General features: G+C 61.3%; 1 protein-coding gene and 1 long non-coding RNA gene across 2 annotated transcripts in view; one reads left to right on the forward strand and one right to left on the reverse strand.

Annotated features, from left to right (window-relative positions):
- Nucleotides 1-20003, forward strand: part of JPH3 (junctophilin 3) — an 81353-nt gene extending 61350 nt beyond the window's left edge. The window contains exons 3-5 of the mRNA XM_072819531.1: nt 13680-13804; nt 15646-16544; nt 18197-20003. Coding sequence (XP_072675632.1) covers nt 13680-13804; nt 15646-16544; nt 18197-18277 — 1105 coding nt within the window. The 3' untranslated portion in view covers nt 18278-20003. The remainder of the gene's footprint in view (nt 1-13679; nt 13805-15645; nt 16545-18196) is intronic.
- LOC140630030 (uncharacterized) lies at nt 526-8493 on the reverse strand. Its single transcript, XR_012027840.1, has 2 exons — nt 3444-8493; nt 526-2815 (listed from the first exon to the last, which is right to left on the reverse strand). It is a non-coding gene; the product is annotated as an uncharacterized lncRNA (long non-coding RNA).
- Nucleotides 20004-23741: the final 3738 nt, after the last annotated feature.

A 23741-nucleotide genomic window follows, 5' to 3' on the forward strand; every position in this document is an offset into this window, starting at 1 on the left:
GCGGCCTCCCTGTTTCTCTGTAAACTCCTCCACCTTGGGGTGCCCGGGTGGCTCAGCGGTTTAGCGCCGCCTTGGGCCCAGGGCGTGATCCTGGAGACCCGGGATCGAGTCCCAGGTCGGGCTCCCTGCATGGAGCCTGCTTCTCCCTCTGCCTGTGCCTCTGCCTCTCTTTCTCTCTCTCTCTCTCTCTCTCTCTCTCTCTCTCTCTCTCTCTGTCTTTTATGAATAAATACATAAAATCTTTTAAAAAAAATAAACTCCTCCACCTTAACAGGAGAAACCCAGCCTCCCTCTTCTTAACCAGAATGCAAATTAAAACAACAATGGAATCACGCTGTGTTTTACCTGTCAGCTTGGGAAGGGCTTTTTTAAAAAATGACAGTCACCAAATTAGAGCAGATGTGTGGAAACGGCAGCTGTGCTTCTGGAGCGTGTCCTTGAAGACAGATATGTGTGTCGAGATTCAAATGTGCCGGGATATCGTCGGATCGTGATTTGTAAAAGCAAAACCAAAAACAACCTCCATGTTCATCAGCAGGAGCAGGCACAGTTTATTTCGGGGGAAAAAAAATCCATTAAAAAGAACAAGAGAAGAGAGCTCTGTGATTGCTGGTGTGGAACAATCTCCCAGATACAGCGTTAGGTTGGAAAAAAAAACCACCAACAAAATGGCATGAGGCAGAGCAGGGCGCGGTGTGCGAACATCTGCGTCCGAAGTTTGTGATGAGTGTGCGCGCGTGGGGGCTGCTGTCGGGCCGAGCGGCGCGATGTCATGCAGGCGCCGAAAGGGATGAGGGAAACCTCAGTGAACTCGTATGCACACCTGTCCGTGACACATTAGATGCAACACAACTAATGGGAAAAGAATATGTAGCGTATGGCGCCGTTTAGGTTTCAAAAATAAAACGTGAATGCCTCTAAGTCCGCAGACGGTGCGCCGGGCCAGAGTCCGCCAGAATTAAGAGTAGTTACCTGTGGGAGGGACGTTGGATGGGTGGGCAAACAGGTGGAAGTGGAAATTCACATTCATTCTCTACACCTGAAAAAAAAGGTTTTAAAAGGACTCCTCTTGCTTTTGTATATTTAGAAATGTGTGTGTGTCCAGCTGTCGTAGCCGGTCTTTAGGATGATCTCCATCACCCACTGTCTCCCTACAAGGCAGATCCTGCTGCCCCCCCACCTCACCTCCTTGTTTTCTGATGTGCTGCACATTGCTCGTTCCCCTGCCCCTGGGCCTTTGCACTCGCTGTCCCTTCCTCCTGGAACTCACCGCCTGGCCAGCCCCTCATTACCTCCAGCTCAGGGATGCCCTGTCCCCCTGCCCCAGGGCATTGGTGGTACCCACCGCGCTGTGGTTCTGTGCACCCCAGCCGTCCCCATCAGACGTGCCACCTCCTCAGGGCAGGACCTGCCTCGTGCTTTGAGTCCCTGGTGCCAGCACGTGGTCGATGGGCACACCAGGCCCATTCTCTGTGGTGGGGGTGGCCGGTGGGCTACAGTGATTGAGCAGTGCTGTGGGTGGGGTGGGGGGTGCTTCTGTGTCTGGGGTGAGAGTGTGAGCCTCCTTCTGTCTTCTTTGCTGTTCTAAGACGGTGGTTTTCTGGAGTTTTGTCTGTTTTTGTAGCAAAGAGTTTCTCTGAGCTCCAAGAGGAGCTCCATGATGCCAGGTGGGAGGCGGCCCGGGTGTGGCCGGAGAACGGGTGGGGACCCCGCACAGTGGCACCACAGCCCCAGACTTTGGGTCCTCGGCTTCCGCCTGAGAGAGGTTCTTTCGACACAGCAACCAAAACACAAGGCAGACGAGCAGGTGCAGGAGCTGGGGGCGGCAGGAGCCGTGAGAGCGCTGACGGGCGTGAGCTTTCTCGTAAGGGCGATGTTATAAAATTAGCTTATGGTGATGGCTGCACAGCTCCAAGTACGCTAGAAGCCACCGACCTGCACCCTCGGAACCGGAGGCTGTCAGGGTACACGAACTGTAGCTCGATAACGCTGCTGAACAACGAAACCCACAAAGCAGCCGCTAACAAGTGGCTGTGTGTGGTCTACGCCCAGCTCCTGGCGCTCCGGAGAGCCCTCCTGCGGGACCCTCGCTATACCCGCTCCACAGTTGGGTAGACTGAGGCTCACGGGGGCCCGACCTGCCCCAGATGGAGTGTTCCTGGGAGCCGGGCGCTGCGGGGTGGGGGGCAGGTGCAGGACTGCTTCCTGGGAGCATCTGGCCCGGGACGGAGGGTCTCGAAGGGCGGGCCTCAGGGGACCCGTGCAGCGGACCCTCCGGCCGTGCCTTTCTTTGGAGCGAGGTAACTGCGATGTGACTGAGGATGTTGAGATGAGGTCATCCTGGATGACGTGAGCCCTACGTGTAGTGACCAGTGTCCTGAGAAGGCAGAGGCAGGGCCCTGGGTGAGCGTCTGCAAGCCAAGGAGCGCAGACGATGACGGCAGCACCGGGGCTGGGGACCAGGCAGGGGGCCCGGGCCGCGATTCTGGCGAGAGAGAACACGGGTCTGTCGCTCCCGCCCCCAGGGGTGTGGCGGCCTATTCCTGCCGCCCCAGGACATTGGCACAGCCCCCATCCTCTGGGCACAGCCTCTGTGTCAGGCGAGGGCCGTTTCTGGACGGGCGTGGAGTGCTGGCGGCTGGCTGTCCCTCTGTGACGGCACCTCCGTGACCCCGTCGGCGTCTGGTCGCCTTTGTGAGTCAGCCTTGCTTGACCCCGTCAGTGCGCAGGGCAACATGTCCTTCGTTAGATTTTTTTTTTCTCTTTCTTTCTTTGAGGATTTTTTAACAGGGAAAGAATGGGGGTAGGGAAGGATCTGGCGGGAGGAAGAGAAGCCAGCTGTTGTGGCTTGATCTAGAATGTTCCCTGGCTTTGCAGGCCGCTCCAAGGGATGTCTTTGTCATTCTGACCAGATGACACATGCTTTCCAGAGACAGGCGGGACTTAGGCTCTGCAGAAACCTGCCCCCCCACCTCCCATTTCCCTGGCTCTGGCTCCCATAGAAAAGCTCATTGAAATCACCACCACGAGGGCTTTCCTCTCACTCTTTGGCTCTGTTTGAGTTCCTGTCTGGCTTGACAAGGGCTTAAACATCCCACCAAACCCCACAGTCCTCCTGTGGACCAGCCAGGTGCTGCTGCCTCTGCTGCTGGGGCTGTGACAGGTGACAGGCACCGCGGCCGCCCAAGTGGGTCCGTCCAGAAGGGTTAGTTCTCCACCGGGCCACCTGCGTCCCCTCTGTCCCCGGCCTGTCCTCCCACACCAGCTGTGGGTGCCAGTCCCCACCTGCCCAGGCCCCTTAGGAGGCCCCTTGCTGGTCTCAGGAGGAGCCCAGACTCTGGGATCCAGCTCCTGCCCCATCCTCTTTCTCTGCTCATGTCCTTGGGTGCTCTGTGACCTCATTCCCACCCAGGACCTCACGTGTCCCAGTCTCCTCCACTCACCTTTACTGGTCTCCTCCTGGTCCTTCAGATCCCAGGTCCCAGTCTGCCTCCTCCAGGAAGCCCTCGCTGACCTGGTGCTAGCCTGGGGATGTGCGGCATGGTGGTGAAGGCCCGTCTTGCTCTCTGAGCCTCCTAGGGGCAAGAGCTGGGTCGTGCTCTCTCCCGCGTCCGCAGCACCTGCATGGGGTCTGACAGTGGTGGCACTCCAGGACGGCTGGCCGTGGGGTGACTCAGAGCTGAGGTCTTCCCGTCTCTGGCGTTGGCATCCTCACCTGTCAGGACAAGCTGAGTGCGCTGCCCATCACCCACACCCTGTGCAGATGCTGGGGTCCGGCCCTCATGTGCCACTGGGGCACCTTGAGGGTGGGTGCTGGGCACTCTGTGAGCACCGGCTGTTGGCAGGGTGCTGGCGCTGGAGCGTCGAGGCCCTGACCCGCGACTCTGGGAGGCTGACGGAGGCCGGGAGAGGCAGCGCAGAGCTGAGGATGCACCTGAGAGCCTCCAGCCTGTCTGCTAGGCTTCTCGGCTGGCGCCTAGGACAAGCAGCAGAAAGCCAGTGGCAATGTTTTCCACGGGGTGTGCGCCAGGGGCTCTGGGCCAGGCACCCGGCTCTGAAATGAGCCCCCAGGCCGTGGGACTGTCCCACAAGCAGCCCCCCTGGACAGAGCACCTGGCAGAGGGCTGAGGGACGGTGGGCCTTGGGAAGGCAGCTCCCTCCCTGGGGAAGGAGGGGCCTCCAGAGGAAGGTGTGCTCTGGAGCTAACCTGACAGATTATCTCCAGGGACGGCCCCCACCCCGGGCTCCCGCCGCACTCCCTGCCACACCCCTGCCCAGACCCCATCCCAGGTGCTGATGAAGCTCAGCTGACAAGGCCTTGACCACATAACCCCATAGGCGTTTTGTCTTGTTTGCCTCTGCTGATGCGCTTTGGGGTCCCCCACCCTGGTACTGGCTCCTCCCATGCCCTCTCAGGGGGCGGGGCTAGCTTGCACAGACCCCCCAGGACCTCACTGTAGGTCGCTCCTCCTCCAGCTGATGCGTCCCCGTGATGGGGAGGGTTGGGCACAGGTGGGTGGGTGGGGGCCTCTGATGGGCATGTGCGCTGTGCGCGGTGCATTTAGGACCATCAGACTTGGCTGGGGTAATGTGGCAGCACACCCAGGGGCGGCACGCAGCTCTCAGCTTGTCCGCTGACCACGGCTGCTTGGGGCGGCTGAGAGGAGGACCCCCCGGAAAGAATGCGGGATTGCTCAGTGCTGTCTGCCCTGGAGGGGCGTGGGAGCAGCCTCCGCCCCACTGCTGATGTGGTTTCCAGGGCCACCCTCTGCACAGCTCTCCTGTGGTTCCTGAAATAAAGCAGCCTCGGGGTTATGCCACCAGGGATGTTCCGGGGCCGTCCTCCACCCCAGGGTCACCAGGGCCTCCCGGTCTGCTCTGACTGAGGCAGCTCTCTCTGATGCCCTCTCCCCGCCTGCCCCCTGGAGTAGGGGTCAGCCCTGTGCCTCACGCTCCATGGGCCCTGCCAGGGGCTTGCCCCCTTAGATCGGGGTCTGGGGGATGGACCAGGACCTTCTCCACTGATGGGCGGTGCTGCCAGCCAGGCCAGAGGGGGAACCCAGCTGTGGGTCCCCCGGGCGTCCTGTGTGCTGGGCACGTGCCGGCAGCATGGCCTGTGCGGCCTCTGTTCCACGGCCGCGAGGCTGGGGCCCACGGGGCCTGGTGATCAGCCCGAGGATCTGGAAGGCCTCAAGCCCAGGCCTGTAAGGGCACATCCAGGGCTCTCTGGCCAGGCTCTGGTGTCCTTCCAAGGAGAGCCCACCTTCCTGGCACCCCTGAAGGACAGAGGATGGAGTCCTGGTGTCAGGCAGCATGCTGGAGGCTCAGTGGCCTGGTGGCCTTTTCTGATCTGGGTTCCTGTGATCGTGAGGTTGACGGGGCCTGAGAACCTGCATTTCTGGCCAGCTCCCGGGTGGTGCTGTGGCTGCTCTCACGTGCTCTCCCTGCCAGCATCTCCCTCCCCTCTCCTCTTCTCCCCTGCACCAGCCCTGACCCTGCTTCTGCCCAGCCCAGCCCAGAAAGGGTCCACCTCCTTACAATGTATCAGAGAGTGGACTCACAGGGAGAAGTCATGTGGGTTTGCAAAAGCTGCAGCCTCTGTTTACCGTCGTGGATCTGAAGGGGCAGGTGAGGGCAGGTGGGGGCAGTGGGAGGCCGGGGTGGGTCACTGGCAGGTAGGTGGTCCTGCTCAGGAGGCCCCGAGCACACCCGGGCTGCAGGACAGCACCTCATGGGCAGATGTGCAGAGCAGGCCAGCTGTGGGCAGATTGGACTCAGAAGCTGGCTCTGCGTCCCCTGGGCCTTTGTTTCCCCTTCTGTACGAACAACGCCCGTTCCTACTTGGAGCCTCCGCTGATGGGTGCTGGGCTGCAGGGCTTGGGGAGGCTTGGGTCCAGAGAGACAGGCTGGGGGTGCTCTGGGCACTGGCTCAGAGGGGGTGGGAGCAGGCTGCACCCCAGCAGGGGTGGGGGTCCTGCCCTAACAAGGGGGAGCTGTCACGGCCGTGTCTGCAGGAGCAGCTGGCTCCGAGTGGGCCTTCCCCATGCTCCGTACGGAGGTCGGGTCGGGCTCTGGCCTGCTGGGGTGGTGGAAGGGCTCTCTTCCTTCGCTCTTGGAACTGGGTTTGGCCTCAGCGTCTCGGAGCCACCAGGCCAGTGGGACTGGCTCGAACCAAAGGCCCGAGGGTGACTCGGGGACCAGAGCTGGCTGAGGAGGAAGTGATGGTGCCAGTAAGGGGCTCGTTTGTGGAGGAAGCAGCACACCCTGTGTCAGCTGGGGCCACGTCCCCAGGTGCTGCAGGGGGCAGGGGGGGGCAGCCAACCAGAACTGCTCACCCCGGGTCCTGGGGGCTGGACGTCCGAGGGGGCGTGTGGGCAGCCTGGACCCTCCAGAGGCCTCTGTCCTGGGCGTGTCTGTGCCCTGGTGTCCGCTGCCTGGGGGCCACCCTGACAGCCACATCTTAACTCCATCAGTGGTCATGCCAACTGGTACCGGGGTTAGGAGTCCCAGTGTGTCAACTGGGGGACACAACGTGGCCCTTCACTTTGACACATGTCCTCTGAGGCTGCAAGCCTCCAGGGCTTAAGAAAGACAAAAGCTGCATTTTCCGGACGGGAAGGGACATCCATGGTGCCCCTGGGTGGCTGCTAGAGCGCAGCTTTGTCACACGCGGTCTCAGAGCTGCCAACCGCCTCCCCGGGTGCCTTGCCGGGGGTGCCCCTTCATTTGGTGCACTGGCGCCTGTGCGGGCAAGAGGCCTCCGAGCCTCCCCGTGGAAGAGCGTGCTATTCCCGCTGCGGCCCGTGGGTTCCCGCCACTGCCCTCTGGGGCGGGGGACGCAGCCGCATGTGGGATGCGGGCAAGACCTCGAACCAGGGGCACCTGGTGGGCACACGGGATGTGCTCCTGTTCAGTGACATCAGGCCCCTCCTTAGCCACGCGGACCCCCATTGCCGGTGTCCCTGTCTCTGCTGCCAGTCCCGGGGCAGCCCGCTGTCCCTTCCCTGCGTGGGGCAGCACGGACCATGGGGGGCCCAGGGCTGGGCTCAGGGGGCCCAGCAGACGGCGCACCAGAGGGATGGGTGGGGGGAGCCCGGCACACACAAGCGTCCCTGAGGGCCGCCCTGGCTCGGAGCACCAGTGGGCTTTCTGTAGAGCGAGCGCAGCCCTCCCTCGTGACGGCTGTCAGCGTGTCCCTTAGTTGACTGACCCACTGCTCTCCAGCAGGTTCAGTAACGTAGAAACAGGGCTCACGGCGCCAGCTCGCCGCCTGGGGAAGGAAGGATTTTGCGTTAATGGGAAATAATTGTTCTGGCCCTGAGCTGCCAGCTTTTTTTCCAAGTCCTTCCCTGGGCCCCATGCAGGGTGGGGGCGGACGGGTCGGGCACTACCTGATTGCGGGGGGAGGTGGTCCCCAAACCCGCAGCAGGCTGAGGAGCGTGTGCGGCCCGGAAAGCCCTGGCCACGTCGCAGCGTGGTGACCCTCAGACATGGATGCGGGGGTGTCACGGGACCCTAATCACAGGAAGGGGCCAGAATCAGAGGCAGATGGTGGCTGCCGGGGGCGGGGGTGACTGCTGATGGGGCCGGGGTTTTGGAGCTGGAGATGTTCAAGAGTCAGTGGTGATGACCGCCCAGCTCTGCCCCGAGCTGTAAAAGGGTGAACCACGGGGTGGTTGGTGTAAGAGACAGGGAGCAGGTGGCAGTCTCAGCATCTGGACGCCACGGCCAGTGTGACCTCTCCCGGGTCGCCTCTCGGGAAACATGGAGGCCCCCTGGCCAGTGGCCCTGGCGGGAGGGGCAGGTGTGGTGTTGGGCAGGTGCCTGGGTACCATGGAGGCATCCTCAGCCCCGAGGCCTGAAGCCCTGTGGGCCACCCTGGGACCTTGTGGGGTCACGAGGGAGAAGGGACATCTGTTTGGACCTTCGTTCAATGGACCTTCAGTGTGCCCAAAGTGTGTCTCCCCCTGTGAAAGGCAGGCCCTCACGTGGCCCGAGACGCATGCGTGTCTTGCCCCGCTTCCAGCCACACCCCCAGGGCCCCTCTCGGCCCAATCCCTCCATCTCCATCCTCACAGGGCCTCCGCTGTGCATCTCTGTCCAGCTTATGAGGACATCAGTCATGGGATTGGGGCCCCTCCCATTCACAGCGACCTCATCTGAACGAAGCACATCTGCAAAGATGCCATTTCCAGATAAGGTCACATTTGGAGGTTCTGGATAGATGTGAATTCTGGGGGAGGCTGTTCACCCCCTACAGGGGCTTTCAGAAAGCAGATGCGTTCGGATGGCGGTGGCAGCCTGAGTCACTTATCGAGACTCCTGACACCTTTCTGAGCTGGAGGAGAACTAGATCATCAGGCCAGACCTCTGTGCCTCAGTGTCCCCATCTGTCCGGGGTGTAGAAACGAGGCAGGAGTCATGTTGCAGTGTGGAAGACCCCTGCCGCCAAGCTGGTGAGGGGTGCGCCCCTGCAGCAGGGCCCCCGTAGCCCACCTCTGACACCCAGCACGACCCCCCCAAGCACCCCCAGCCCCTGCCAAGGCCCCTTCAGCCCCTCGGTCACCAGCACTGGTGCCAGCAGGGGCCTCGCAGCCACATCCTACGGCAACCTGACGTAGGACCCTGGGCCCCTCCTTTCCAAGAGACCTGCCCTCACAGAGTAACAAGCAACAGAGGACTGTGAGGAAAGACACATTCTGAATTGGGTGGTGGGGAGTCCGGCAAGGCTGGAGACCCCAGAGCTGGGGAGCCCGTCACAGGGTTACACGCACCCCCTGCTCTGGGTCTGGGGTACTGCCTGGGGGCAGGATGGCCTCAGTCCAGAGTGGGAGTGGGCAGGCGGCTGGCTGTGGGGTCCGACTCATGCACCCGGGAGGAGGGGGCCACCTGGGAGGGGGCGCTGGATGCAGAACCACTGCGGGCGGAGGGGGAGTGGGCTGCAGTCAGGGAGGGGGCATAGTCTGGGGGCTCCGGCGTGTGGCGCAGTGGTTCTCAGAGGTCCCCGGCCCGCCGGCAGCGTCACCGGAGCAGCGGGAATGCAGGTCTCTGGGCCCAGCCCCGCAGAGTCAGACACTCCGGGGCAGCCAGGATGTCCAGTGTGGCCCATCTGGACCCAGTAAGGTCACAGTCCCAGGTTCTGGGTGGACGGGGTGCCGGGGGGACCGGTCCAGTACAGGTTGCAAGGGTGGAACTGGGTGGGGGATGGACTGGGACAGGTCACCCGGCATCCTCTGCCACCCTGTCTCCAGTAGCCCGAGGTGGTGGCCCCTGTCAGAGGGAGCCGTGGGGCGCCGCCCCCTCCCCGCCTGCCCGCTGGGCCCCTGTGGGGGTTGTGGGGGCAGGGGGCTCAGGCGCCTGGGGCTTCACCCCTCCACTCACTCACCCAGGGGGCCTGACTGCCCGGCCGGCCCTGAGAGTCTCCCACAGAATCAGCCCTCGTGACGCGCCGGGAGGCTTTCTTCTCTATTAAATGCACTCTTCTTGATTCAATTTTATTTTAGGGTTGGCACAGCACAGTCTTTCTCTCTATGTGTGAATGTATGTATGTAAATACACGTACGATGTTGGTGAATTAACGTTTGTGGTATTTTTACCAAGCGAATACATGGAAACCAAACAGTGGCCCCTGCAGGGGTGGCATGTGAGTGGGGCCAGGGGTGCAGCGCGCCCTCTCTCCGGCAGCCTGCCCACCACGGGAGGGTCCCCTGGGGGTGGGGGCTGAGGCCCTGTTCCTGGGCTCGCAGGACCACGCCCCACTGTGCTGGCCTGGAGGACCCACGCAGAGTGGCTGGGCTTGACGCCGGGCGCTCACGGACGGTCTGCAGGTAGTGACCAGGCTCTCGCCGGCCAACGGGCCAGGCCCCACGAGCGAGGCGTAGATGCTGCCCAGACGTGCTGTGTCCAGCAGAACCCCTGCTCCAGCAGCAGACCTGCCTCACCCGGAGAAGGCGAGGGTGGGGAGGGGGGCTGGGGGTGTGCTTGACTTTGTTTACAGGGGTTTGGCCAGAAATGGAAGGGAGCATCAGTCTTGATGGGCTTTTTATTTTTATTTCAAACATTTTATTTATTTCAGAGAGCAAGTGCGCACGCACAGGAGCAGAGGGAGCGGGAGAGGGAGAAGCAGGTTCCCCGCTGAGCGGGGAGCCCGATGCGGGATTCCATCCCGGGACCCGGGATCAAGACCTGAGCTGAGGGCAGATGCTTCACCAATGGAGCCACTCAGGCGTCCCTTGATGGGCTTTTTGGATGCGCCCCCCATGGGGGAGGCTGCTGTGGTCCAGCCACGTGTCCAGTGGGGACGGAGGACTGGGGGGGAGGTGGCACCCACGTGTTTACACGTGTTGTTGGGGCTCCAAACAACGACCCGCTAGCCCAACACTTGGGATTTCAGCCGAGTCCTGCAAGGGGGGCTGCATCATGAACGCAGGCTCTCGCTGCTGCTGTAGGAGCCCTCAGACTCGCTGCTTTAACCAACATGAAATCTCATGCACGTTTTCCTGCAACTCCACCCCGTGCGCCACCGTCTAATCCAGCCACCTGCACTTGGCTGTCACTCTGAAAGCTCTAACCACGCCTCCTCAGCGACCGTCCGTGGCAGGGTCTCTAGTGGCCACGCTGTGCCACCCGTCTCTCAGTCCAGAGCCCTTTGGGCTCCACATCCACCCACACCTGATCGACACCAGTAACTGTTGGGAACGGGGAGACCTGTCGCTAGTGGGCAGCAGAGGACGTCCCACCTTCCTGGGGAGGGGCCTGGCGGGGGTGTGCGCCTGCCCTAAGCCCCCCTCGTTCAGCCTAATAGCGCCGGGCCCTGAGCCAGACCCTCGATGCTGGGCTTCAGGTCGTCCTGGCCCCTCCAGTGGTCTTCCCTGAGCTCACTTGCTGTGGCCCCAGCCGCCTGCAGTGAGAGTCTTTGTGGGAAGCCCCTGAGGCCCCTGTGAGGCCGAGAACCTTCTTCCAGGCCCAGGGCCTGGCCATCCCTCCCGGAGCCACAGGTCTGACGGTGCCTGACGTGCCCCTCGCACCCTCTGGCACGCCCCGTGTGTGCGACCGGCTGGCTAGCTGCTCTCCTAGGTCCAGTTCGCTCGGTTTGCTCGTGAACATGCCCACGGGTCAGCCTCTTACTGGAAGGCGCCGCGGTGCGGACCCTCATGGGGCTGCAGACGCCAACAGGCCTGCCCGTCGTCTGTCCACGGCGCCCCCCCCAAGTCCAGGAGCCCCTGGGTCCCCTCACCTGACCCTCTCCGTGGCTCCATTCTCAGCCCGCACGACATACTCCTTGTTCAGCATCCCAGCTCATGGGCAGGAGTGCCCTGCACACCCACGGGCCGGGCCTTCCTGGACTCGGTGCACGAATGTGTCCAAAGGCCCCTGTGGACAGCACCTGCTCACTTGCCAGCCGCGTACCCAGGTCCTGGGTGGGGGGCGCCACAGTGTGGGATGCGCGGGAGCCACACGCACTTGGGCCCTGTGACCATGGCGGGTGCCTCGTCAACACCACGTGGTTATTCAGAAGCCCCCACGCTGGGGCAGGGTGGGAGGGGGACGGGCCTCCCTCTGGGTGACGGAAACGTCCTGGAAACAGATGCTAATACTTGTTGCACAGCCTGGTGAGCGCGCTCACTGCCCGACTGCGTTTCTGCCTTGTTATGTGAACTTCAATTCCGTTAAAAAACTCAGTCCCCAAAGAATCATCTGGGCAGGAAGTCCAGAGCAGGCCCACGGCCTGACAGGGAGGCGGGGGCCCTGGGTGCTTCGGGCCGTGGGGAGGAGTCACTGATGAGAAAGGGCCAGGGCCTGGGGAGTGCAGTGCAGGCGCGAGCATGAAGACGCTGGAAACCACTGGGGACCGTAAATGGGGCAGTTGTACAGCACGCAAGTTATCGCTGGATGGAATGGCCATTGCCGCAAACCAAACCACCACACGGAACATTCTGGGAAGAGCTGTGGCATTCCCCCAGAGCCAAGCTCCGCTACTGTGTGGTTCTGGGCATGCTGAGAAGGCCCCGTCAGCAAGAGCACCTCTCCTCCCCGGGCCAGGCCATCCGGCTGGGCCCTGTCTGTCCATCTGTGTTCGGGCTGCGTCTCCGCCTCAGGACCTCGCCGCATGGTGACGGCCACCGGCCTTGCAGGGCCAGGAGAACACCGTGTGGGGCGCTTTGAGCAGAAGGTCAGGGGGACATGGGGACCCACCCAAAGGCCCCTGTGCACCAGGGCTGCGGCCGAGAGCCTGGGCAGGGTGTAGCAGAAGCGGCTCCTCCAGGGCTCCCGGGAGCCCCGGCACCTGGGGAAGGGGTCCCCACCTAGCAGTGACCACTCGTCAGCTGAGGAGTCATTGAGGACAGTCTGCCCCTCTCAGGGATGGGCGGTGGCACGCTGGCTGCTCCAGGGCTGGGAAGCAGTGCCCTGGGGCCAGGCCAGCAGGCAGGTGGGAGGCTCAGCCACCCCGCCTCCAACCGTTAGAGCACGAGGAGGAGGAGGGCCCCCTGGGGTCCGGAGCTGGAGACTCTGGGACCACTCTGGGTGGGGAGGTCGTCCTGCCGGCAGGTGCACCACCACCCACCCTGGGGTGTGGCACCATCAGGCTGGGCCACTGGCACGTGTATGTGTGTGGAAGAGTCGCCCATGTCAGGCCTGAGCTTAGGGACTTTGGGCCCACACGTGAGGTCAGTGGTGCCAGAGTCTTGCCGGGGGGGAGCTGAGTCACACAGAAGCGTGACCTCCCGGGGCCATGGCTCCCCAGGAGGGGCCATGCCTGGGCTCCATGTGGCAGTCACCCCCAGTTAAGAGCCAGTGGGAGATGGGCTTCTCCCAGCGCAGAGCCCGTGGGAAGCGGATATGCTTTCTCTCTAGAGACCATGATTCATGCTGACTTGGGGAAACCTCTCAAACTCTGAGCTGGTCTCCTCCACGCGTACAGGAGTGATACCAGCTTCCAGAAGGTGCCAGGTGATGGCCAAGACCGTGCCCTGCAGCGAGTGCTGAGGGTCAGGTGGCCGTGGGCCAGCCACTGTGAATCCAGCCCCGTCACCCTGGCTTCCCTTCCCAGAGCCCAGAAGGTGAGGGAGGAGGGCACGGCAAGGGGGTAGAGGCGGCCACGGGGTTGGCGCTGTCTCGGGAGGGGAGTCTGGCTCTGACACGGTCTCCAGCGCTGCCCGCCGATGCCCTCACTGGGCCCGGTGCCAGGCCTGGAGCTGGGGTTCCTTATGCTCTTGGACCTGGTCCTGGCATCAGGCCTGGCCTGTTCGGGCTCTGGCGCCCGGCCGGCAGGTTGCTCACCCCCATTTGTGGCTGGGCACAGGTGTCCCCCAACTCTTCCTTCCCGGGCAGACCAGCATTGGTCAAGCTCCTGCCTGTGTGGGAGGCTCAGAGATGAGATGGCCATGCGTTTTGTCCTCCAGGCTACGGACACGCCACGGGGAAGGAGGGAGGCTCCTTACCGCGGGAGCTGGTGCTCGCTCGCCCGGGGTTGAAGGCTCTCCTTTGGGCGCAGACATCTGTCCGAGGCCAGGTCCCGCCCTCGCTGTGGGGGGCCCTGTGCCTGGAGGCATTGGCAGACCCTCAGCCGGCTGCTGGGTGGGCAGTATGTTGGCTGAATGACTACAGGAGACTCGGAGGCCACTGGCCCTCCGCCTTGCTTCTGGAGCCCTTACCGCCCTCCCTGCCTCCCCTGCCAGGACCTCCCACTCCCGGGCCAAGGCCGAGGCCGCCCTCACCGCAGCACAGAAGGCTCAGGAGGAGGCACGCATCGCCAGGATCACTGCCAAAGAGTTCTCGCCTTCCTTCCAGCACCGGGAAAATGGTGAGTGCGCATCCCACAAGGGGCATCCGTGGCACCGCAGCACACGCCTCCCTCAGACGTGCATGTCGGGGTGCGAGGCTTCAGCGTCACCCGCCCCTGCATCCCTGTGCACCGCCATCTGTGCACCACGCCTGCTTTCCATGGAGGTCACTGTCCATGTCCTGTCCCTGCCCTTCCTGCTCCGGTCATTCTTCTGTAGCCACTCTGCCCACCCGGTGGCTCTCAGCCATGCAGAGGCTGCTAGGACAGCTGAGGAACTAGGGCTTCGGTCGTCATGAAATGTGGATCGCCACATGGGACTGGGGGTGCTGGCCGAGGTGGTCGGCGCAGCTCTAGGGCAGGGGGAGCTCTGGGCCCCTCCTCCGGCAGGTGCTAGAAGCCCGTGCATGTCAGCCGGCTGTATGCCCCTCTTCCATCACGAGGGGTTAACAAGGGCACAGCCGCATGCAGCCCGGTGAGCCCACAGCTGGGGGCCAAGAGGTGGCCTGGAGCCTCTGGGGTGAGTGATGACCAGAGGCTGCGGAGGCCCTTAGGGTGGACCAGCCGCCCCGTATCTCTCCACCTTTGGAACCCCCGAACCACAGGTTAGGACTAGAGAGCAAGAAACCACTCAAGGTTTTAGAGCCATGTGCCAGTCTGTTCTGAGATCACCAAGCTCTCCTACAGCTCGTGGCTCTAGGCCTCGCGGGTAGGGGTTCTGGCCTCCGGGGCGGCCAAGAGGCCAGGCCTGTTTCTGGGAGGCAGGAGGACCCGAGTGGCCTTGGCAACCCCAGGACTCTTGCAAGACAGGGGACGCCAATGTTGGGAGTCCAGCCACTAGTACTGCATGTTCTGCCCTGATCCGGACAGTGATACTTCCAGGAATGACTTGTGCTCTGGAACTAATCTCAGCTGAGAATAATCTCCCAGCTGGTGGCCTGGGCAGTGGAGGTGCTGGAGCCGCACAAGAGGGCACAACTCCCTCTGCTGTGCGGAGTCCACAGGGCAGCTGGACCTGCAGCCTCCTGGTCTTGCCACAGGGCATGGCGTCCTGGGCGCCCTGGCTCTTGGAAGTCCCAAGCACAACAGGGCAGGGGTGTGATCACTGGCCCCCTAGGAACTCCAGGGCGGGAACCAGCCCTCGGTGTGGAGCTTCAGACCCTGTGCTTGAAGGGGTACACTGCGCCCCCAGACACACAGCCTGCCCGGGACCAGCTGGGGCCTCCTGTGGTCACCAACAGCCACGGTGACTACTCAGGTGTCTGAAGCTCTGCCTTGTACTGCTCCCTGCCCCATCTCGATATCCCAGAGGCAGGAGCAGGAGCCTTATTGGCGTGTGTGGCCGATGGCATGGTGCACCTCTCCTCCCTTATAGACGGAGGGGCCGGGGCCCAGCCCTTGCCAGGCTGGGGGGCCATGTCTCCCGTGGCCCTTGCTGCTGCAGCTCAGAGACTCCAGCATGGGGGTGGAGAGGGGACAGCACGCTGCACCCAAGGAGGCCATGAGACCCTGGAGAAGGCCTCCTTACCAAGAGGCTTCTTTCACCTTCTGGAGGGACCTGGGGTACGGGTGGGCCGTGGGAGCACTAAGCAGGCTGGCCGTGCACTTGCACACTGAGCCTTGGGTCTTGAGTGTAGCCAGGGGGGTGGACTGGAGCCTCCGTCCACCACTGCACTGTGGGACCTACCGTCTAAGTGCCTGCCGGGTGGGGGGCCTGTGGTTCTATGAAAGGGCTTTGGGCACCATGGCGAGGGCCCTCGCCCCATCCTGCTCTCCTGCGGTCCTCTGGTGAGGTCAGGCCTCACGAGACACGGAGGGTGTGAGTAACCCCACCCGTGTGTGCTTCCCGCCCCTCCATAAAGGGCTCGAGTACCAGCGGCCGAAGCACCCGATCTCCAGCAGTGATGTCGAGGTGGCCTCCACGGGGACGCCCTTGCAGCAGGAGAGCCCCGAGCTGTACCGCAAAGGCACCACCCCCTCGGACCTGACCCCCGACGACAGCCCCCTGCAGAGCTTCCCCGCCAGCCCCACGGCCACCCCGCCCCCGGCCCCTGCCTCACGGAACAAGGTTGCCCACTTCTCCCGGCAGGTGTCGGTGGATGAGGAGCGAGGCGGGGACATCCAGATGCTCCTGGAGGGCCGGGGAGGGGACTATCCCCGCAATAGCTGGGGTGAGGAGAAGGCCGGAGGCTCCAGGGGCATCCGCGGCGGTGCCCTCCGCAGCGGTCAGCCTGCGGACGACTTCCGCTCCCGAGGCTCAGGCCACAAGCAGCCCAGCAACCCCAAGTCCCGGGAGCGGCGGACGGAATCACCCCCCACGTTCTCCTGGACTTCCCACCACCGGGCCGGCAACCCCGGCTCTGGGGGTGCCAAGCTGCTGGAGCTGGACGAGGAGAAGCTGAGCAACTATGAGATGGAGATGAAGCCGCTGCTGAGGATGGACTCGTACGTGCAGGAGGTGCACCCCCAGAAGAGACGCTACAGCAAGGGGGCGGCCTGCCGGGGCTTGGGGGAGGACCACCGCGCCGACGACCGGGGCTTTGGGACCCAGAGACTGCGGTCCAAGTCCCAGAACAAGGACAGTGCCAGGCTGGGCCCCTGCGCGGAGCCCGCGGTGCAGAGGTTGGAGAGCCTGCGGCTGGGGGACCGGGCTGAGCCACGCCTGCTGCGCTGGGACTTGGCCTTCTCCCCGCCCCAGAAGTCCTCACCTGTGGCACTGGAGTCGGACGAGGAGAATGGGGACGAGCTCAAGTCCAGCACGGTGAGCGTCAGCGGCCACTGGCGGTGGGGGGAGGGATCCTCCCCTCCCCAGAGGAAGCCTGGGTGGGCAACAGGGTATGCACTTGGGCGGTTCTAGAAGCTCCCAAAAGAAACAGGGCTGTAGCGGGACTCCACTGCCTCTGAGGGCCCTCCCTTGCCCTGGCAAGGACCCCTTGCTATCACTGGGTTTGAGGACGGTCCCAGGTCCTGGAGAACACAGAGAGCTGGCCGAAGCAGCTGGGGCATTGGGCTGCACCCGGGCTCAGGACTGCTTTGTCCAGACCACACCTCTCTCACCTCTCTGCTTTGTCCAGACCTTCCCTTGGGGGCCAGGCGCTGGGGTCCTCCCACGATGCCCACTCTCATGGGCAAGGCCATCCATGCCAAGGCTTCCCTCCCCACGAGAGCTGCAGTCTTCACAAGTAGCCTGAGAATACAGCCTCTCTGGCTCACCTGCCTTTGGGATCTGACACTCAGGATGGGGTCATGATCTACGTCACCACGTCCAGTGGGGGACACCAGGGCTTGCTCACGGTCCTTGTACGCCTCCAATGGCAGGCAGCATAGAGGATAGAACGTTGGCTCCTGGGCTGGACTGTGTTGGGCCGGGTGGGTTCTCACACAGGAGGGACCTTCTAGGACCCTTCCCCTGGAGGCTTCCACCCAGGGGCAGCCCTGTCCTGCTCCCCTGGCCACAGCTTCTCAGACCCGCCTGGGCCAGCTGGGACCTGCATCATCACCCCACGAGGGCCTGTTCACCTGCTGGTGAAGGGCCACACGCCTGCCCCATGGGGTATGCAGAGCCTTGGACACATCTGGGACCCAGCAGAGCTGCCAGGCGGAGTCAGTGTCCATGCCTGTGCCTAGGAGTGGCACCATCTGGCACGTCAGGGCCCTGTGCTCCTTGAAGGGAGGCTTTCTGGGGTCAGGTGCCTCTGTCCTGTTGGTGGGCTGGTTCCTTGGTGTTTTTGCCTCCCCGTGCCCAAATCCCACCACAGAGCAGCCCTGAGTGCATCTGCTGGGCCAGATGAGCTGGGACCCAGAGCTCCGGCCACTGACCCAGCAGCCAGAAATGTCTGCACATATTTGTATGTGGTATGTGTGCCCATGTGTACACACATGTGCACAGTGCATGTGAGGTTATTTTAGGAAGCTGGATGAGGGACAGGGGTGGGAGAGGACCATGTTGGTGCTGGAAGATGAAGCGCCCTGGGGGAGAGGCACAAGCAGGTGGCTGGCCTCCAGCTGGGCTCTGCTGGTGCCCCTCGTCCAGCACGTGGCCTCTGCACTCCTCAGCGTTGAGGTCCCAGGGACAGCCAGCCCCAGGAAGGGAGGCTGTGGCCCAGGCAGCCATGCTCCAGGGGCAGGAAAGGCCGGGCGTTCTGGGTGGGCCACATGGGAAATCCCGGGGACAGTCCTCTTTCATTCCAGCTGCAGAGCTGGGGACATTTCATTGAGGCCACCTGGCGCATGGGGAGGGAAGATGTACAGGGGCTTCCCGGACCAGTCACTGCAGCCTGAGGAGGACGACCCTCTCCCGGCCTTGGGCCACCCCACTTCGGCGGGCCGCCCTCTCAGCACCTGCTTTGGGGAGGGGCGGGGAAGGGGCAGGCCGGGTGTGGGCTCAACTCTCCTGTCCTCCTCCTGTTGCAGGGCTCGGCTCCCATCCTGGTGGCCATGGTGATCTTGCTCAACATCGGAGTCGCCATTTTGTTTATTAACTTTTTCATCTGATGAGATGTCGCGTTAGCAAAAACAACGACTGGTGTACAAAGGGACCTTAACACACGACAAAAGGGAAGGATCGTAACTCGGACAGCCCGACAACCACTTCCGAGTCTTTTCACAGAACAACATGATTGGGTATTACTCACAGTTTGCCTTTTTTTCTGGGTAATGTTTTTTGGATTTTAGCCAAAATTCTTTGCTTGTATAACACGATGCTGTGTGGCATGGCAGAAGGAGGCCAGCACGCCGACCCTCCAGCTTGGTGTGGAAAGGAAAGGGATCCCAGCAAATCAGTGGCCGAAAACTAAAGCGGCCACGGTCCTCGCCGCCATCACAGCCGGCCTGGGACTGGAAGAGGAGGCAGTGGAGGAAGGCCCCCGCGTGTCCAGCTGTGCCCGGCCGATGGGGAAGCAGCTGCTGTCAGGCTGAGCACAGGAAGTCGGCTACCTCTGCTTTTCCTCTGGGTCCTGGCAGAGTGAGCGGGTGACCGTATGGGCGTGCAGCAGGGGGGAGAGGGAGTGCCGTCCCCGTTGGCAGCAGCCTGGGCGTCTATTCGGAGTATGTGCTGTGTACTTGAGGAAGCAGGGACCTGCTGCCTCTTCTCTTCCCCCTGAAACGCCACATCCTGCCCTCTGCTCCCTCTGGCCTTGGAGGTGAGGCTAACTCCCCACAGAGTCTGAAAGGAAGGTCCTTCTGCTCCCCGGGTCTGCCCCCACACCCACGCCCACCATCCTTCCCCCCAACCCCTCCCCCATCCCCAGGAAGCAGGGCTGCAGACAGGACCGAGGGTGGAGAGTGGCATGGGGCCACTTAGCCCTCAGGCTGGCCCCAAGTGTGGCATTTGTACACTTGGCATGCAGCAGGTGTATCCAGGTCCCCTGGCCCCGTCCAACGTCTATGGCAGTGACCTGGCCCTCCGCGCCATCCTCTCTCACGGTCACTCAGCACACGATCCCTGCAGCTCTGTCCTGTGTGGGGGCTCCCTTCCCCCTCCCGATGTGCACACTCTGTCTAGATGCCTCATTCGTACCCTAGAGCTGAATTGGTCCCAGGACAGGAATGTGAACGAAAATTCCTAAGCAGTCGTAGCTTCTCCCTCTCACCCGAATACACGTGGTTGAGTTTGGGTCTATATCCTCTACCACTGTTGCTCCATCATCCAAATGAAAGAAAAAAGGTTCCAGGAGGTTTGGGCGCCCCATGGTCCTAGCGCTGGAGCCAGCCCCAGCCCGTGGGTATGGACGTGTCTATGGGGCATGGCCACGTCCATACGCAGGCCTCTGCGCTCACACCTGGGACGGCCCTCACCGGGAGCTTCCACAGCCGTCCTGGGCCCGGCCCGGCTATGGACTCTGCCTTGCTTTGCTTATGTTCAGCTGTTTCTCTGCTACCTTTCAAGCAGATTTCTTTACTACACTGCACTGGATTGCTATATTTTTAACCAGAAATAAACTAAAGATTAGAGCATGTTCCAGTTAAAGCCAGTTTTATTTTTTCCGTTCTACATTCACTCCCCACTTCTTCTCAGTTTGGCTTAGTCTGGGGGTCTTTTTTGGGGAGTGGGGACATAGGAGAGGGAGGCGAGGATCCATAAGAAATACGTTGCTGGTAATGTCACTTTCTAAAGGGAAATTGCATCTTTTTGTACATCTTACTTTCCGTTCTTTTTTTTTACTACCGAGTGGTTGCTGCAGATCTGAGGTGAACCAAATAAAGACTCCTGCTCCTTGCAGCTCAGAGTCCTCCATGCTGGGACACGGGTATTATAGTTGTGTTTGTAACTCTTCATAAGGACCACAGATTTTAGTACATTTTGGTAACAGCATGACACAAAATGGTACCTACATTTGGTTACACACACACGTGTGCGCATGCATGTGCTGACCTGGGAGGCGCTCAGATAAATGTGTGTATGCCGCCCAGTGAAAGCAGGAGGGGCTCACACAGTGACTGGCTTGGGTCACGTCACGCATCTGACCACTGAAACCACAGCTGTGGAAACCAGAGCGCTTTGCCCTTTCCCTGCCCACCGGGGAACGACCCGTGGGTTCCACGAAGGCCACAACGTCCCAGGTCTCAGAGACTCTAGAAGTGTATCTTGAAGTGGTTTCCAAACTGCTTAAGGACCGGGCAGCTCAGCAGGCATGAGTGCTTACGTACACCTGGCTGGCTTCTCCTATAGGCCCCAAGCCTTGGGATCCCCCAACAGGTGTGCCTGTCCTACTTTGGGGCCGGGGCAGCTAACCAGCGTCTCTCCTGCATGTTCCCGATGGACGCGCATGTGGAGCTAGACAAGTCACACGGGACTGTCAGGAAGCATGGACGGACGTGCATGTCAGGGCTGGCCCCATGTGGTACCAAGTGTTGACAAGTTTTAATTACTCCCAGAACAACCTCATGAGAGTCCTTTTCTCCCCTGACAGCTGCTTCCATGTGCTAGATGTGAAGTCAGAGGCCAAGAGCTCCTGAGTTGGGGCCTGTGGGGAAGGGGGCAGCCAGGTCACCGCTCCATGCCCAGCTCTTGCCGCCCTCCCTGGGCTGGGAGCCCTGAAGTCACATGTCACCTGGGCAGGATGCTGCCCTCCCCTCCCCGCCCCCGGGGTCAGCAGGGGAGCTTGTCTGTGCCCACGGTACACCTGCTGCATTTACCAAAAATGTGAGGAAACTTACATGGCAGGCTACCTATGCTTTCTGAAATTTGCTCAGGGCCTGTAAAGTGATTGGATGATTTCAAGCACATGAAAAATTATCCACACTTCCAAGCTTCCTCATCATTAGCGCACGGGATTCCCAAAGACACAGAGCAGGGATGCAATACAGAAGCCCAAATAAGTGACCAGGAAGAGGACATCGATGGAAAAAACTTCCGGGTACCCAAAAAAGTGCAATGCCCATTGCCAAAATCGCTCTCCCAAGAAGTCTACAGCCACATTTACCAGTTGATAAACTCACGTCTTTGTTGAAGCTACTGCATGGGCTATGAGCACGTGTACGCAAACGCAAACACACACACACACACACACACACACACACACACACATACACACAGTGGCAGAGCGGGCTCCTCAGCACCTGTGCCAACCCAGATGCCCTGGTGCCTGGACTCGGCTCAGGTCTCACCAGCCCAGATGCCCTCGGTGCCTGGTTTTGGTGCCCACTCCAACAGGCACCCCACATCCTGGCCAATACCTGACGTCCCCACGTGGTCCTAGAAACACTCCCTTTCACTTTCAACAGTCCCAGTTTGGAGGATAAATTACACGGGCACCCCACTTAAAACCAAAGGACGTTACTGAGAGCCTGACGGGCTCCATGTAGACAAACACTGGGGGTACGAAGAAGATAATGTGCTGGTGTTTTCTGCATTTTTTTAGTTTGGGTTTTGGCCACCTTTCTTGATCCCTCCTGAATCAGCACCAGTTGTGGGTCCCCTCTGGAGGCAGGTCTCATGGGCACTCGGGTGGACACGCCTCAGACACCCACAGTGCCCTCCTCTGGAGGCAGGTGCTCGCTTCCTCTTTACAGACACAAGAGGACACCTCTCTAGACTAAGGAGAGGGCCAGCCTCAGGTCTGGACTAAGCTCACTTTCTCCAACTCCTATGGGTCTTGTCTTCCGGTTTTTCTTGCCTTTGGTCTCAGAAACTTAACATAAAGGTGCCTACTAGATTTTAAAGCCTCTCTGTCCACAGCCGCGTGTGCGGCCTGACCCCACATAATGGCCAGTACGGAGCAGAGCAGATGGCGTCTCATGTGTCCATGGTGTCCTGCCTTGGACAGGATTTGCTCATGTCAGATAAGCATAAATGTGAAGCAACAGGACCAGTTCAGACAAAACAATGAGGAACAAGGGTGAAGTGTGCTCTTGCTGGCAAATGCAAGGTGCCTTGTTAGTTTTGTTCCCTGTCCAGGCCTGGCCATGTGTCCCGCGATACTGTCCGTAAGAGAAGACTGGAAAAATTATCTGTCCTCAAGCGTCCCTGAGATCTGTTCTCAAGAAATGTTGCTAACTCAGCCTTAAAAGCAGAAAAAGTGCAGTTGCCTTTGTTCAAAAACAGAAAAATGAAGCCGTATTTTTACAGTCTGAAAGCTCTGGAAACCAAGGGTCGCAGGTGCTGAAAGCCTCCATGGAAGAGGGTGGGGAGGACACCAGGCACCTAGGAAAGCTGCAGACAGGAGACACCAGCACCATGTGGCGCCCAGATGGTGAATACTACTAAGGACGGCCTCACCTTCTCCAAAACTACAGCCCATGAGCTAGGAACAGAAGTCGCTTTCAGAGTCTGCCTCTGCGTAAAACCCCCACATGGAGATTCTTGAGAGGTAGGGGGACAGACGCACGCTCTCTGGCGTGTCCTTTGACCTCAGAGAGGCAGGCAGCCCTGCTGAGGGCAGATCTGCGCAGTTGAGAGCAGCCCAGGGCCAGTGTAGGTGCGGCAGCCCCGGCCTAGGGGTTCAGGGGATGGCGGGCAGGGAAGGCAGAGAACAGCACACCTCATACCTACCTCACTTGTCTGCCCCCCACCACTCCCACCTGCTGAAGACCCCCCACACACACCTCATTGCTGTGTCTGCGCATGTCCTCTCCCACTGCCCTTCCATCCTGTCTGAGCCGCAAATGCCCGGTGACACAGGGAAGTGGCAGCCCAAACTCATGAAGGGCAGGAGGCCCCAAGGGACGGCAGGGCAGGTGGGCAGGGCAGGTGTGGGCTGGGCCCTGCTCCCCCTACTTGTTGCTACTAGCACCTGCCCCGACGATTCATTCCATGCCCGCTATGAAGGTCAGAGGTCAGCATGTGATCTAGCAGAGCAGCTTGAGATTTCTAGTCCCCTAAGATCAGAGTTATTGTCTCCCACTGCTTCCTGTGCGAGGACACACGTCACAAATGAAGGGCTTTCCTTCAGATGCTGTTCAACCATGAGGCCAATAGCACTCCTGCCACCTGAGGGGGTCTCCTTCCCTGAACACTGTCCATCCCCAGGATACCCTATACCCTCGTCCGCCTGCGGAAGGCAGGAGTGAGGAGGAGAGCTGCCCCCCAGGCACCCAGCAGGGAGAAGAAAGGTGTGGGTACAGGAGGGGGGTAGTCAGCTCCACAGGCACGCCCCAACACAGGCTGCTCCTGCAGCCCCAGCTTGGGATCCCTGGGTGGGCCCTGCTCTATGTAGCACTGTCACTGCCACCACCAGAGCAATGTGGCCTGCACTTCCAGCCTGATGCCCGCTGGTGCTGGGTCGGCCCCGTGCGCGGAACGCCGGCACTCGGGGTTACTGGCAGGCGGGGACCCCCCACTGCCGAGCTGCTGGTGCCTCCAGTGCACTGAGCTGATGAACCCACAGCTGGACTCTGCTTACTTGTACCATTCACCACGTCCAAAGAAACAGCAACCGCTGTAGCCTGATCGAAACAAAACCGACGCAGCCCTCACTGTTCAGGTGAGCAGCGTGTGCACACGTGCCCTCACACTACA

Source organism: Canis lupus, chromosome 3 (genome assembly GCF_048164855.1).
Source record: "Canis lupus baileyi chromosome 3, mCanLup2.hap1, whole genome shotgun sequence".
Taxonomy (NCBI): domain Eukaryota; kingdom Metazoa; phylum Chordata; class Mammalia; order Carnivora; family Canidae; genus Canis; species Canis lupus.